The sequence below is a fragment of the Anser cygnoides genome, chromosome 2 (assembly GCF_040182565.1).
Source record: "Anser cygnoides isolate HZ-2024a breed goose chromosome 2, Taihu_goose_T2T_genome, whole genome shotgun sequence".
NCBI classification, from domain to species: domain Eukaryota; kingdom Metazoa; phylum Chordata; class Aves; order Anseriformes; family Anatidae; genus Anser; species Anser cygnoides.
Genome location: NC_089874.1, coordinates 62263403 through 62279980, shown reverse-complemented (window position 1 = coordinate 62279980; position 16578 = coordinate 62263403). Strand labels below are relative to the sequence as shown.

At 36.0% G+C, this 16578-nt stretch overlaps 1 protein-coding gene across 9 annotated transcripts in view; it reads right to left on the bottom strand.

Moving 5' to 3' along the window:
- The window catches only part of GOLGA4 (golgin A4), a 63607-nt gene that overhangs the window by 29873 nt on the left and 17156 nt on the right, over positions 1-16578 (bottom strand). For all 9 annotated transcript variants that reach the window (XM_013196053.3, XM_048075465.2, XM_013196054.3 and 6 more), the window contains 9 exons: positions 14465-14512; positions 13949-14005; positions 11178-11276; positions 10525-10663; positions 8966-9153; positions 7837-7920; positions 6877-7024; positions 655-833; positions 38-169 (listed from right to left, as the gene is read on the bottom strand). In XM_013196053.3, the coding sequence (XP_013051507.3) occupies positions 38-169; positions 655-833; positions 6877-7024; positions 7837-7920; positions 8966-9153; positions 10525-10663; positions 11178-11276; positions 13949-14005; positions 14465-14512 (1074 nt within the window). The remainder of the gene's footprint in view (positions 1-37; positions 170-654; positions 834-6876; positions 7025-7836; positions 7921-8965; positions 9154-10524; positions 10664-11177; positions 11277-13948; positions 14006-14464; positions 14513-16578) is intronic.

The following is a 16578-nucleotide window of genomic DNA, read 5'->3' as shown; positions in this document are numbered from 1 at the left end:
GAGAAATGTCTTTTCTGCACATTTTAGCAATGCTTACAAGAGCTGCCTTCATCTTCTCATGGAACTCCTTTTCTTGGACCCGCAATCTCTCATTTAGCTCCTGATCTTTGGTAGCCATTTCTTTTTTGTGTAATTTTTCCAGTTCAGCAACACGATCTTCTGAAGACTTCTACGAATTACAAGTCAGAAAAAAAATTATTTTAAAACATTAAATACCAAACTTTGCATTATTTCGCAATAAGAAAAGCAGTGCAGAGAGAAGAAACCAAACCTATTCGCCTCCTTTGAATAAGTAACAATTAATTGAGTCACCTAATAGTAATAAGCCCTGTCAGATGTTATTTTCAAGATTGAAGTTATCCACCTTCCTTCTTAAGTCTTTCATAGTTCTAGTAAAAGAAACACTGTTCATTTGACAACGACTAACATACTGATTTTAAAATCCTAGTGAATAAAATATATATGGAGAGTTTTTTAGTTTATCTTATGTTTTAAATAAATCCTTAATCCCAGAAGTTATTTTTTCTAGAATTCATTAAACAGCAAGAATTTTATAACAAAGTTCTGATATATCAATGCATTTTACAACTATAGTTTACTTGCAACTGCATGATTAGATTAAAACAGCAATACAGCAGGAGTTTCAGCTTTTACCTTCATAATCTCAACCACCTCTTGTTTCACTCTGGTTAACTCCTGCTGAAGATTTACCCTTTCTTCCTCATTTGCCTTTTCTACTGCTTTGATTTTTTCATCCATTTCTGCCTGCAATTTTTTCCGGGCTTCCTCTGTTTTTTGGGCAATACTCAGAGCCTTCTCAAGCTCTTCAAAAGCTGCAAAGGAGAAATAAAAATAAAAAAAAAAAGGTAGTCAAGAAGTAGCTATGTCACTTAACAGAAGAACAGCTTCCCAGTAACTGTAAATTCGACAAGTGACAGAAGAAGGAGCTTAAGAATCCATCGAGAATTCACACGGGCTTATTATCTAAAAAGGAAAGAGAACCGACAAATAGCTGTGAATGCCTTAGTTGTTTCTGGAGTTCAATAGCTTCTATTTCTTTCCCTAAAATCACTATAAAGTATAAAAACCACATAAAAAAAAAAAAAACTATGGCCCCTTCCCTGGCTATATGCACTGAATAAATTTGTCAGCTTTTACTGAATCATGAAAGAACTCTTCCTGAACAGAATACTTAAGTATTATACCAGAGCACTTTATTTACCTAAGAATTGTTCCCTTCAACCAGTGCAACCTTGATAATCTTCTCTTTAAATTTTGTGTTTTTAGTGGAGTCCATAAAGATGACTTTTGCCAATTGGCTTTTTGTCAGTTTCATTATTTCACTATTTACTTTTAATATAAACTACTATCAACACAATTAAAAGGGACACTGGAAAAACGTGTGTGTGTTATGAAGACTGTCTTATGCTTCTGATCTTTGCAAAAAAATCTAAGGAAAACATAATTAGCAATTGCTATCAAAAAGCTTGCATATCTATAAGATGTTTCAAAAGAAACCTCAAGCAGGAGCAATAAAAGTTATTTACTTTTGCATGAAATGCGTAAGTCTGCTGAATTGTTTTAATTTACACATCGGAAGCAATAAATCCACAGCTGCTTCCTATGATAAGCACTATTTTATCATACTTTATTCACTTCATAGATGATCGTTTAGATGTAGACAGAAAGCAAATCAATTCCTGCATTGTGAGCTGTTTTCTTCTTATTGTTTTTCAGTATCAGCATTTGAGTTCCTCACTGAAACTGATGGCAGAACCTGCAGAGATTTACACAAGACTAGAATGTCATTGCTATCAGGGAAGTCCCTTTTCCTGAATAGGGTGTGTATATGGAAAGCCCCTGCTGCATGTCAAAGGAAAATGCAGTCTCAAAACAGTATAATATACAGTTAAATCTTTGCAGAAAAGAACTTAGGCCAAAAACCTCTGTAAAATTCAAAATCATAGTGCCAGTATCACATTTGTAATTAATCAGAGCACAGAAAAACTTGGACTGGTTGGATATTAGTCTAAGAACAGACATAAAATCTTTTTTAAGATATTATTTAGTATGCTAGTCTTTTTTCCACACTATCCCCAAAAGACAGACATCTCTAGTTTCTTCGACAGACCATTACTTAGTAGGCATTCCCAGCAACTCCTGTAATCCTTTTTTTGTGAAACAAATATAAACAGTTACCCATCTTTAACAACATTCAGGCACGAATTCGAGAACTGAAAATTTTCTATTCAAAATCTTCAGATAACTTCTTTGAAACTGGAGCCTTTAACTACAACCTATGTTTTTTGAGCCAATGCGTCAAATATGTTTTCAAGTAAGGTAAGTCTGTAAGATTGCATTCACCCGAAGTCTGACCTTTTCCAGCTGTTTTCCGACGAAGCCTTTCCACGACTACTCACAGCAACAGTTATGGTTTAGAATGCAACAGGGCTGCTATGGACCCTGGCACTACTGAAGCACATCACGGTATCTGCTTTTTCATTCCCAATTCTACTTCAATACTAGAACTCTTTACAAAAAACTAAGAACACTAGAGATTATTTCAAAGAGCAGAACAGTCTAAAGCATAATGCCAGCATGCACTAGGCTTATAGCTCCTTATGAGAGGTAGCTACCATGTTTCCAAGCACGGTTCTTCACTGTCCCCACCAAGGCATTCACCACCTGGGGCCAGGTGGGTTCCAGTCCTTCTCCCTCACCCCCCAGCCCGTTACCAACGCAGGCTGCACAACTGTGTCTGGAGACTGGCAGGGAATTCTCTCATCCCCCTTCAGCCCTAGCAAAAGCACCCAGAGACAGCAAAATCGACCTAAAAGACCCTACCAACTTTTACCAAATACATCTTTGCAAATAAAACCTGCAACTAAAGGATATTAAGTTACTTCACTTTCTCATAAGCATTTACTGATTCTTGTTCTGAGCAACATAAGCTTGATTTTATTTGAGAGAAACCTATTCCTTCTGAGAAAGGAAGGATATTGCATTTGCCACAGCCCACAAATCCACTAGAGACAATTCAGGATCACACTAGGATTGACTACTGAGATGTGATAGCTGAGCAACATGCAGTACAACAGCTGCATCACCGTAATTGCAAGCAGGATGCTAAGACAAATGCCAGACAAAAGCTGGTGGATAAAACGTCAAGGGAGTATGAAAGCATAGAGAAGCAACACTTCACAAACACACTTAGTTCTCTAAAAGTTAAATTATATGCATCTCAGGCCCTTTTAGCACTTCAGCAAAACAGAACATTTGACATCAAAGTAGTTAATTCTAGTGTAGCACGACACAAGCAAGTTTCAAACCAGTAGAGGGCTAACACCAAGGAGACGGAACAAGGTCTAAATTATTATTACTACATTCTTATCTATTGAAGCTTTTAATTCTACTGTGGATGAAAGCCTGGAATAAGAAGTCTCTACTTTTATCCAAATACATCTATTCTGAACCCAAAGAGTAGACACTGCCTTTGTTATTTGCCAACCAGCACAGCTACTGTTGAGAAAAGTTCCTTCCATCTAAGGTATCAGTTAAGTTAAAACTCACAAAGGCACACCGGCAAAACAGAAAAAATAACAAGCACACCAACAAGGTCTCCAGCAAGGCTTTCAAGATCTCATTCATCTGACAAAACCTAACAGGAAGCTTTCCTGTGCAGTATATAAAATTAAAAAGAGCCTGAGCAGAGTTTGAAAAGTGCCAAATTTGCAAAACTCATTTTTATAAAATGTGCACTGTGAAGTTGACTGTTTTACATACACTACTCCAAGGTATTAGTCACAGCTCTCCCTGCCTTGCCTCTACTATCCAGAGTAATCCCAGTCTGTACTGCGAAGACTTCTTGATTATTCTCACCAGTACTGCAGACGTGCATTATTTTCAGTTCTAGTGCCATCTACTGCTGGGAGTTGTCAAGAAACCACTGAACAGAGATGGCAAAGGAGAGCTTTGCATACTTTCATACTGAAAGCCAAGAGCGAGCATCTTGTCAAAAAGCTATTTGAGAAATAAAGGCTCGATCCGTTTCCTATAGTTTGTTTGCACATCTAGGTAGGATTTATAAATGAACAATTGAGTCTTGTTTGTACTCTGTAGAAAGGTGCAAAGCATAAACGAAATAAGATTGCAAAGGAAATTGCACCTGCAAAGAACAACAGCCAAGTAAAGCAGTATGAATTTGCTGTCTAAGGACTTTGTTTTACTTTACAGAATATAAATAGGTCAATAACCTGCATTCTGAAAAGTCAGAAAAGACTTATGTCAAGTATTCAGGAGTAACAAAATCCAGTTTAACAGTAAGTTTACAAATGCGACAACTAATTTTGTTGAAGGAAAATATAAATCTATGTACATTGCAAAGCATTAAAAATCAGTTGCAGTTGCTGCAAGAACTGCCTTTGCCTGAGAAACACATAATTTACTTTTTAGAGCCCAGCCCAAGCACCCAATGTTTGATGTAAGAAAAAAAGAGCCCTTACCCCAGTCCTGTTCATACAAGGCTTGGGAAAGGCACCATGATTCACTTATTGGCATGTGTGGATGCACAAAAACAAGATGCTCTGTGAGATTTCAATATAATGCATCTCTAACTACAAAAACCTGAACTGCAATATTAACTGGGGAGACTCAGTTACAGTTTACACATCATGCACAAAATAAGCATACATATCTTCTTACCATTTCAGCACACAGAAATGCAGAAACATTAAGCTGTCACAATTCTTACTTGTAATAATTCAAACACCGGTGCTTTTCAGCAAAGTCACTTAATCACACAGAAAAACGCCGGACATGTAACACTAGGCACGTTCAAAATATGAAGTGGCCACAAAATATACCACTTTTTAGCCTAAATTATACCACTATGACAAAGTAAGTGCCAAGTATTATGCTTATCTTTATTTTGCCATAAGTGAAATTTAACACGTCTATAAACACTTTATTCAACAAGGTAAATTTTTCACTGAATCATAATCTAGAAAAAAAGTCTAGAATTAAAAATCACTTACATTAACTAGCCAAGAAACATGAGATATGCTGAACTAAAATACATGAGACCATCGATTCTTAGGACTGGTGAAAATCAAGGGCTGTGACCCAGAAGTAATTTCAAGCTCTCCCAGTATTCATGGTGGTTTTCTCAGATGCCAGAACAACTGTTTCAGCTGTACTAAGCTCTATTTCGGTTGTGTGCCACAAGTTTTTTCAAATACTTAGGAAAACCTAACAGGTCACCTTACAATTTTGCCTATCTTAGAAGTCATATTAATGAATTTTCTGAGGGTTCCAACATCCATATATGTATGCTTAACAGAGTGCTGAAATAATGAACTAAAGGTAAAGTGGACACTTATGCACCATAAACATTACCAGAAGCACTTAAAATAATGACGAGAGAATGTTTAACACACAAATCTCCTCTTTGTACAGTGCAAAGTATTCAATACGTTATTCATAAGTGAAATTACTTGTCACTACAATAGCTAAGTTTTCTAGGTAGCCAGAGCATCATCTTTAACCTATTTTCAGTTTACAGCTACATAAGTGGGAGGAAATTACGTTATTAACAAGTGCATGGAGATACTACTTCATAATTAGAGGTTTCTACCGCTTCGAAAGCTGCTGTGTTTCAGACAACAACAGCAATAACTTTGTACCTACAGAAGCACTACAATTATATGCAATAATTTATTTTTAAAGACAGTATCTTGAAGAAAAGCTTCCTAGTCTCCAAGAACTGAACAAAACTCAACTTCAGCAAAAGAATTACTGATTTCTGAAATATGCATTTTCCAGAGCTAAAAATGCACATGCAAGAGGGCACCTAATCAAAATGTTTGTTATTTTCACAGGGTGTTCAAATGTCCTCTATATGAACACCCTGTGTATCTTTGTATTTCCTTTGCCAGTTTTGGAGGTTAAATTTGTTCTTCTGCATTACAGCAAAATGAGCTAGCCAGACAAACTCATATCTAAAATTGAACATTCTGGCCTAATTTACATAGATTCAAAATAAACTGCTATGAAGTGTACGGTTTGAACTTCTCAACACTTTCTTATAGAAAAGAATAGCATAATGCATGTTTTACGCAAACTAACCAAATCTTAGCTTCTGCCAAGACAGTGAACTCACCCTAAATGCTTATGAGAACAAACTAAATGCTTCTATAAGAATTTTGATAGATACAGCGCAGAATGGTTTTCATTGAGCTTAAAAAAAAAAAGGGGAGGGGGCTGACTACAAGCACACATCACTAACATTATCAAATTTCCAACAAAAGTAAACTTAACTGTGTAATAGCTATATAAACACTAGGTTCCAAGCCTGAAACAAAAGTATCATTATTGCTGTTTCATTAGGAAAAAAAAAAAAAGCAGAAATACTTCCACTACACTTATCAAAAGAAAATGTTTATTATGGTTGTAACACATCCTTCTGTCTCTAGTTCTTCCCAAGCTCTTATGCACTCATCGCTGCTTTTTGTATCAAATACAGATGACATTACTATGATAATTTATTTTTTAAAATTGTCTTTCCAAAGTTTTCCTCCTGAAATTACACCAATAAAATACTGTATCAATCTTTTCTCCTACAAAGAGGGTACAGCTGCTTCAGCGGTTTCCCTCCTCACTCCAGTTGAACTTAGAGCAGAGTATCACACAAAACAGTCAACCTGGTGGTCAGAAATGAAGTTAGTAATAATGTTAGCAGGAGTGATATGGCAGAACATTCAGAAAAAAAGCATGTTATAATATCCATTCCAAACAACAACTGATGAAAAACTGCAAAAAGACCATGCTGAAGCTTCATCGTGTTCCATGTGAAAGCTAATAATCTCCAGAATTTCTTACCAGCTTTTTCAGACTTTTCTTTCTGTTCTTTTAATTCCTCGCCTTTTGTAGTTATTTGTTTGATCCGAGCACGCAACTGAGCTACCTCTTCTTCCTTCATTTCCAATGTTTCGTGCATTTGTCGCTTTGTCTCTGCAATTACCATGCCCTGTGGAAAAGGTCCTTGTGATAAAAAGCTAACAAACATATAAAATGCATATCGAAAACAACTTCAAACCAGGACACACTCCTCGTCAGAAATAAACTTTAGTGCACTATTGCTGCATTGGAAATCATGGTATTTCTCTGTCAGAAATCATAAAGTGATAATAAAAGGACGATAACAATAGGGACTATTTTGATGAATAAGCAAAGTTTATCTAGTGCTGAAAAGAACTCCTCCAAGGAACAAGGACCATCAGAAAATTTTCTTTTCCTGGGACAGATACTATTCTTTGAAATATGCATTCCATAAACAAACCCAAACTAAAAGAAAGCACTGTTGCATGTCTACTTCTCCTTAGAGAGTACGCACAGATGATGAGTTAGTCATGTTGCTTGTTACACCACCAGAAGTTACTCTAAGTAATAACTGTGACAAAAAATCTTGTAAGCAACAAAAAATGACAAACGTGAACTGGTCATTTAATTCCCTTACATTTTATCTCATCTTCATTAGACTTTACTTTTAAAATCTTGCATTGAGGTAACCACTAGTCCACTTATCATTATGCCTTTTCAAATTACGTCCTACATAACATATTCTTGCAGTGTTAAGTACAACCTAAGAGACGAACATGCTAAAGTATCTATACAATAGAATTCTCAAGTAGCTTAAATTATTTGTTTGTTGAAATTGATGTAAACTAAACCAAACTAGGTAACTAAGAACAGTTTCTAATACCAGAAAGTCAGATATTTTGAGTTTAACTGATCTTCTTCCAAAACTACAGTTTAAAGAAAAAAATCTTCCTTGTTTACCTTGTCTTGTTCTAGCTGCTCAATCAAGTTCTTTGCATCACGCAGCTGTGTAATCAGTTTAGTCTTCTCAGCCATGTGGAGGTCCTAAAAAAAAAAAAGACCCCAATCACAAGAGTTTAAAATGTCACCAGGCTTAAGAAAATAGCTTCTGACAAGCAGTTTAGGCTTTGCTTTAATAAAGAATCATAGATTATTGGTACGTGACCAACAAAGCTGTTGTTACATTAAAAACATGAAGCAGGCTAGGAATGAGACCCTGTACTACGCCTCAGAGGTAGAGCTGAGGAGGAAGTCCAGCAAAATCGAAGTAGGCAACTTGAAATTACTTCTAAATCTCCGAGTGCTAGGCTGCCCCATAGTTTCCATAACGATTCAGGTATCTGAAGGTGCAGATTCTCTTGTGAACATCAGAGTTAATAAACTGGGCAAGAACATGTCTAAGGCATCTGCCTTTCTACCTGCATCTTGGCTTACAAAGGAATCTCAGCAACATAGCATTTTATCTGTTCTTGTTCTGGAAAAGGTGCTCGAAGCACTTGAACCTTTCTGAGCTCTTTCCAACTGGGCTAACGCTCATAGACCAAGAGAAGAGCAACTGTTCTCCAGCACTAAAGCTGAGTACAGCTGTACTTCTCATATTCCCATTACTACCAGCCACCTTACTTCTACTTCACAACTCAGCATGAATGGCCTTAAAAGGAAAAGTGAGCAAAGTTTTAATTTAGCTTTGGCACTGCATTTACCTTTAATTTCTACCTCACTTTCACTATATTGTGTTTTCCACTATCCTTCCTTTCTGTTTTCTATTCATTTACACAGCTGATTCCTCTCGCTTTTCTCACTTCCTGTCTTCTCTGCAAGACAGTCTTTCCTTCACCCTCATTTACTTTTTTTCCTGATACCATTTTGGTGGTTATTCATATGGTAAGATTTCAAGCCTTTCTCTACAACTTCTTGAAAAATTGCTCTACATGTTCATTCCAGGTTGTTTTTGCACCTTTAACTCCAAAGAAGTTACAGTTTCTTGTAACAGTTTGTGCTTTAATGACTTGCCCTATGAATAAATTCTGCAAATACTGGAATTCTTACACTGTTCTGGTAGCTACCCATAAAGTTAAGAGCATTTTACCTTCATTTTCTCTAGCTCCTGAAGTCTCTCTTCTAATTGCTCCTGAAGCGCCTCCTTCTCGTTGGTTAGCTGGGCACAGCGCTCTTTGTGTGACCGAATCATCTCCTTACAGCGCTGCAGCAAGTTCTCTTGGCGCTTCACCCTCTGATTAAGAGTTTCCAGTGTTTTAACAGAATCTTCATTACCCTCTACAGACAACATACCAACATTATCATGTGCACACTTTTTCCAAAATGCAGATCCACTTTCATCATTCACATGGTGTGAGACTGACAGCTCTCTAAAGAAAGTTGTGCAAAGTCCGCAGAACTTCCTAGTGACTATTACAACTGCATTTCAGGTCCAGCCAGAAACGTGCACACACACACACAGGATGGCAAATACAGCCTTTAATCCCAGATTATTTCACAAAGCCCCAGCTATTATACAAGCTGAAGAAAAAAACAACTATTACTCAACATGGTTTTCTACAAGACTGAAAAGTTACCATGATCTATAAACCTGTCTGCTACCACTAGGTGAATATTCACGAGTGGGGGAAAAATGCTAAGCAAAACAAATCACATCTCCCAGTTACGAAGCATACTCCTCTTTTCACAGTGCTGGGTATGACAATAATTTTCATATACCCAGGTTGGCAATACTGCATTAGGCAGGAAAAAGGTCAAGTGTCTTTTCAAACTATACCCTTCCCTGTATCTTACTGTGTGTTCTGCCCTGATGATCTGAAAATAGAATCAGACATTCACAGACTTTCATTTTGAGACTGTATGTCTTACACACTATAATCCTGAAGCAGATTCCAGCACAACTGAACGCTGATTCCTGGAGACTAGATAGTTAAAATTATTTCATCAGCACTACAAAAGGCACAACACTGGATAAGAAGAATCTTTGCTCCAACCTCACATATTGTCGGAACGTAAAAAAATCACAGCAGATCCTGAGCAACGATTATTTCAAGACATATGATCATCTCTGTCTGAACCCCAACTTTTATTTAGGATACCAGTGAACGATACTTTCATTGTATCCCAGCAGCACAATATCCCAGGATCAGTAATCAAATCTAAACAATACTGGGACTCCCATAGCTCAGATAACCTCCTGATGAGAGGAACACTTCAAAGAGATTATTCAATAGCTTGAATATGAAAATTGATCTTTACTTTTACCTTTTCTGGAAAATGCACATAAAAAGAGACATACTGGCAACTGGTATCCTCTAAACTCTAGGGATAGTTCCTTGCTTACCAGACAAAGAACCTTAATATTAAGTGGGGACAGTAACAACCCCTACTGGCAACAGCAATACCTAAAGTAGAATTATTGCTATTAAGGCAAGATGGACCAGATTTTAATTTTTATGGATATTCAGCATCTTTGAAAGGTTATCATGTCCACCAGGTGCCATTCTATTTCTAGAAAAATTGTCCCCTTCTAGAAAACATATCATTACTATAACGTGTCGTGCCTTAAGTACTATTACTCCATCACAAATAATAGTAGACTTATTCCCCAGAATTCAAGATCTCTTAAAAAAAAGCCCCAATACCTACCATTGCTTCCTGGTTCCGCAATATTTTCTGCACTGATTTCTTTTGTTGGACCTTGAACTTGTGGGTCATACTGGATATTTGGATCAGGTAATTCAATGCCCATCTGACCATTCTGTAACCTCTGTTTCAGCAACGATACCTAAACAAAATACTCTTTGTTAAAAATGTAAGGATTCTAAGATGATTGCACTTCCGTCCTCAAAACTAACGAGAGTTATTCATGTCAGCAAGTAAAGGAAAAATCTGTCTGAATATTTTTAGCATTTTTTAAAATCACAGTTATGTTTCCAAGTTAAAAAAAAAAAGCACGATTATGTGTGGAGAAACAACAAAGATCATTTAAGCAAAACCAATTTTGCAAAAGCATTTTTAACTCAAACATCTGCTCATGTTATTTCTTGATAACAAAGACATTGAAAAGTTATTTAGGTGCAGATCAAAAACTTGTATTTAATAAGAGTAAGATTATACAATGGTATTCTCTTCCACAAAGATGCACTTAATTTCTAGAAAATCATAAATTCTGAAGAAGCTTTAAAACATAGTAGCATTTATAAAAAAGCATTGACACAAAATACAGGAAATACTGTAATTCATAAAAAATATTTGGAAAGAGCAGTTTTCAAAAACATCTCTTGGGTAAGGTGTTTTACCTGAGTTTGCAAGACACTAATAAGTTGATCTTTTTCTTCCAAGGAAGCATCAAATTCCTCCTGAAGATGTTTCTTAGCTTGTTGATCCATCTGAAGCTCCTAAGAATCATAAATAAATGTGTCTCAGATGAAAACTGAAATGTGAATTTAAAAAGCTTACCTATATATTATGAAATATTAAAAATACCTCATTGCAATTATGACTCCAGACCACAAACATGAATTATTTCTTTTACTATACAATAATTTAATTCTATTACCAGCATTAAAATAGTTAGAGACTAGATCTAATGCATTATCAAAGATTCTTCCTTCCTAAAAATAAGTTTGTGTCGGGATCACTTCAAACTTGTTTCTGAAAACTGTCTTCCACACAAACATTGGAAATTGACAGTTGCACTTTGGTAAACTAGATTTTTCATTCAGCCATCAGATTAAATCAACATAAACAGCAGAAATGTAAATTTCCCTTATGCTCATTCAATATGCTAGTATTCTAAATGTGACAAATGCCATTTGTAACAACAGAAAGTTGTTTTTTTGTTCCTGAAAGGTGTCTCAAATTAGACAGAGAATGCCAAACAACTTCAACAGTGTCTTTACTTGCTACTTAATTGCATTCATTTGGTGAACACCTTTAGAAACATGTAGATGTAACCTAAATGCATTGGTAATATCTACATGACTTTATAAAGTACAGTATCAAGAGGGTTTTTTCTGTTTACTTCCTATGCTTTCAAAGTTTACTTATATATTTAAATAATTAGTTGTTAGAACAAAAAAATTATTTAAATGTTGAATTAACTCACATTCAACTTCTTATTAAGAGAATCAGCACCATATGTGTTTTATGCATGCACTGTAAATCACTTTCCATATTTGTATTTTTTCTTTTTAATTTACTCCATCCACATGTCTTTCACAGGAAGATTTACCCCAGAAAGCCAACACTTCTATAGTCATTATTCTGCAAAGGTCGCTTGTGTAAAAGCAAGTGCCACCTCTAAATATGGGTTCTGTTAGCCAGGCAAAGACAAAGGATGACAGAAAGCTCAAAGAAAGGATGAAAAGCAAGCAAGAGACAAAACATGGGGCACTGGATGCCTCCTGCTTTGCTTCCATCCAACTCTGAATCCCACTTTCATCATCTCCTGCTGCCTGTGCCTTGCTTCCAGCTGCGAATCCCAGCCTTGAGTCCTGCAGCTGAGAGCGCTAACTGTGCCCAGCTACACATTGGAGGGACAAAGCTGCAAGGCAACTTCTGGGAAAATTGTTCCTCTTGCTTCTCAAGTAACTACATCCACTTTTTAACCCTGCACTGTATCTGGTTCTCCATAGCTAATGATCACAACTCTTTCTCATGCTTCTGAGCTTCAGAAGCAACTCTTTCCAAGGCAAAGAAGCTCAGTGCAACAACAGCCAAAGAGATTTTCTGGAAAAAAAAAAAAAAAACACCACTGAAAAAGTCCTCCTTACATCCAACAGTCCTTTCTGACTGCTGTCAGAGAGGCAAAACACCAAGGACTGCCGTTGAAGAATTACTCTTAATAAGAAAATACTAATGTAAGCAAAAGAAACATTTATTTCGAAGGACTATTCACATTGTCATCTCATCCCAAGAGAAACTTAACTTACTCTAACACGACCCTCTTAGAAGAAACTTGTCTTATTCAACTCATTTATTGGAACAACAGACTGCATGATGAAGAAAACTTCTGTTTTTTTATATAGTAACTGCTGATAATGAGTGGTTACACCAATGAATGATGAATTTTATAACACTGTAGCTTCCACAGTGGAAACTTTCAATTTTAGTTGTAATTTCTTTATTTATTTTTAAGTCTGTTTTACTTAGTGCTGTAATCTTTGGTCTTCCAGAAGACCAAAGAACTAGTTTTTGAAGATTTTCAATCAATATAAAAGAATTTAAGTCTTAGATTTGAGGGAATCTTTAAATCTACAAGAATTATGAGAAAAATAAATAAATTCTATACCAAATATAGATCTTTTTAACTTCTATAAGTATTGTTTATATATATAGATTTACATCAAATACATCTTTCTCTAATCAGAAAGACTATGACAAAATAAGTAAAAAGATAAGTATGCACACATGCAACCCTTTTCCTAATAAAAACGCTTTAATTCTGGTGTAGATATAGGCCTTCCAAACTTTACTAAGTACTAATACACTGAAAAGCTAAATCTAGTGGAACATATAGTTATACACTTAATGCAGAATGCATTTCTCACATCTGACTTGTAGCAAACTGGAAAAAAATACTGACAAGTCTCTAATGCTGTAGGTATTTTTAAAATTACTTTTATCCTAAAAAAAAAGAAATAGAACAAACAAGCAAAGAAACCAGTGAACCTGACTATAAGTGAAACTTATAAAAAGTGCTTGTTACTTGTATTTGCCTAATATTAACATTTCTCAATACTAGAAAAGCTAGAAGTTGCAGAGCCACATCTACTGCTGGGCCCAACAACACTGGAAAAACCATGCACATTTCTACCTATTTCACAATGAACAGAAAGGCAGTTCGGCTGGTACTATGAATTGCTCTTAGAATGTGACAATAAGCTGCTGAATGGGAAACAAGCCAGAGAATTAACCCCATGTAAGGTAATGGAAGCAAGTGGTAAAAACCCCTGCTGTGCAATAGAAAATATTTTGCAAAATGAATTTAAACATCAAAAGCTAGGCAGAGAAAGATCCTCTGTATGTATGCTATGAAAGTAAACATTCAACCAAGAAAGGAAGTTACCTCTCTCAATTCTCCAATTCTGCGAAGTGCTTTATCCTGACTTTGACTCAGAATGCCCTTAAAAAGGAATAAACATAATGCGTGTTAAATGTAACTTTAGATACAAAGTGTAAATAAACTCACAGAATTGTATTTCAGTAGAAGAATTAATGTGTTTGTATTTCTCTTTACAGTCAAACTTGATGTGTAAGTATTACCAAAACCTGCCAACTGTGGAATGTCAATCCATCACCTGAATTCAGCTGATGCAATCAAAAATGCAGGAGTACAATAGCTTCACAACAGTTGTTTGGACAAACCAGTATTAATTGGGATTTTTAAGGATGCCAAGCTAAGAGAGAGTCTTTTTGTTTATTTTTGTTTAGATAAAAAATATACAAGAACATATAAGCATATACCTACACACATACACATATGTATGTACACAATAGACTGAAAGTTAAATCTGTAATTGCACTATACATTTTAAGATTCAGAAAAGCATTCAGGTAATAGAAGATGAATAGGAATGATTACCTGTAGCTTCTTCTTCTCTCGCTGGATAACTTGATAAGCAGACACTAGCTAAAATACAGAAATCAGGTATAATGATGATAATGCATTTGCTTATAGCCATCAAAATAATTTGCTTAGTTGTATCGCTATCTGCTTTTTTAAACTCCTCACTTCACTTGAGAAAGCTCTTCTGACAGAAGCATATAAAAGCAACTGTCCTGTGCAATTGTTTTTTGTGCTTTTTTCATTTATAAAATATCTCCAATGTGCTAAATAAAATAAACATGACAAAATAATTAGGCTACACAGCATTCATGCACAGTTCTTCCTTCACTGAAAGTACCTCTGAGAACTCTCATGATTTAGTAGTACAGGAAGTCAAAAAGCAACTCCATCAGAAAGTTACAACCTAAAGAATTGCCCTACAGGGATGTACATTTTTTAAGGGTACACATCCGAGAGACTTTAAATTTAATTTTAAGGCGATTATACATTAAAAAATACACTTAAAACTCTAGCAAAAAAAAGGGTTGTGTAACAGTCAATGTTCTCATTCCATGTGCTTTGCATGTACCCAGTAGACAAAGAAAGACTGGCAATGAACAATATTTCTTATTGTAAGCTGGCAAAAGAACTTCATGAGTAACTGCACAATTTAGTTTAATTAAAAATCTGATCACAATTGCATAAGTTGTGCAAAGCTGAAGTAGCACAATAGCACTTGGAACTAGAACACACCCTTTTCTAATTACTGAAAAAATAAGGCAAAACAAATGCAAAACACCAAAACCAGAAATCTCTAAGTTACCGCGTATCTTCAAAATGTTATCGAAAATAAATTAGGATTTTTCAGAATTCAAGGCTACTTTTCATTTCAGAGTCATACTTACTTTACACTTGAAAGAGAACTAAAACTACCATGGATGGTTTCCCATACAATATTCCTGAGATGTTAACTGCATTCTTCTTTTAATGAAAAGAATTTACATCTTCAATTCCCACTATATGTTCAAACACCTTTCTTCCAAGCTCTAGCAAAACAAGCTTTTAAACTGAATCCAAAGAAATGGAAAAACTCACAAATAAAAAAGTCCTTTTGATGGAGAAAATTAAGACTTGCTGGACAGACTACACTAAAAACACAAAACAAAATCTACAAATTGGAGAACGTTCAATTAAGCAACACAGTTTACATAAACTCTTTAAAAATACACCTTGTTATACTAGTTGGAAGATAGTGAAAAACTAATGGGAGTCAAAAATTAACGAATTAATGGAAGACAACTTTTTTTTTAAATATATGTTGAACAGTGTAATTGACGTATACATGCCATAGATTCCATAGATTCTGACACCAATAGCCAAAATACTTTAAAAAAATAAATAAAATAATAAAACCTTCGAAAGCTTTACTTTTCCAGACAAAATAAGTAGACAAATATAAATAAGAATACTTGGAAGTTAAGGGGAACAGAACTTAATTACTGAAAACAAAACACCTATCTATGACATGTAGGTGTACTTCAAGATTGAGAAGCAAAGTAACTTCACGCCATCACGTCAGCATAGGTCACACTCAGCACTGTCCTGAACTCCAGCCCCAAGTACAGGGCTCCCAGCAGAAACCCTCCCGGACCTATATCCGAGGACACCACTCACACAAGTAACCCCCAGCTAATCTCTGTTGCTGACAGCATGGAATTATTTACAAACAAGAGAAGAAAAGGAAGGACTTGGACAGGCTGGAGAGGTGGGCTGACAAGAACATCATGAACATCCACAAGGGGACATGCAAAGTCCTGCACCTGGGTACGAACAACCCGGGGAACCAGTACATGCTGGGAGCCACCCAGCTGGAAAGCAGATCTGTGAGTCAGCAATGTGCCCTTAATGCTAAGAAGGCTAGGGGTAGTCTTGCCTGCATTAGGCAAAATATTGCCAGCAGGTCATGGGAGGGGAATCCTTCCCCTCTACTCAGCATTGGTGAGGCTGCACCTTGGAGTTCTGGGCCCCCAGTACATTGAGATGTGGACATACTGGAAAGAGTCCAAGGAAGGGCCACCAAGATGATCAAGGGACTGGAGCACCTCTCCAGTGAGGAAAGGCTGAGGAAGTTGGGATTGTTGATCCTGGAG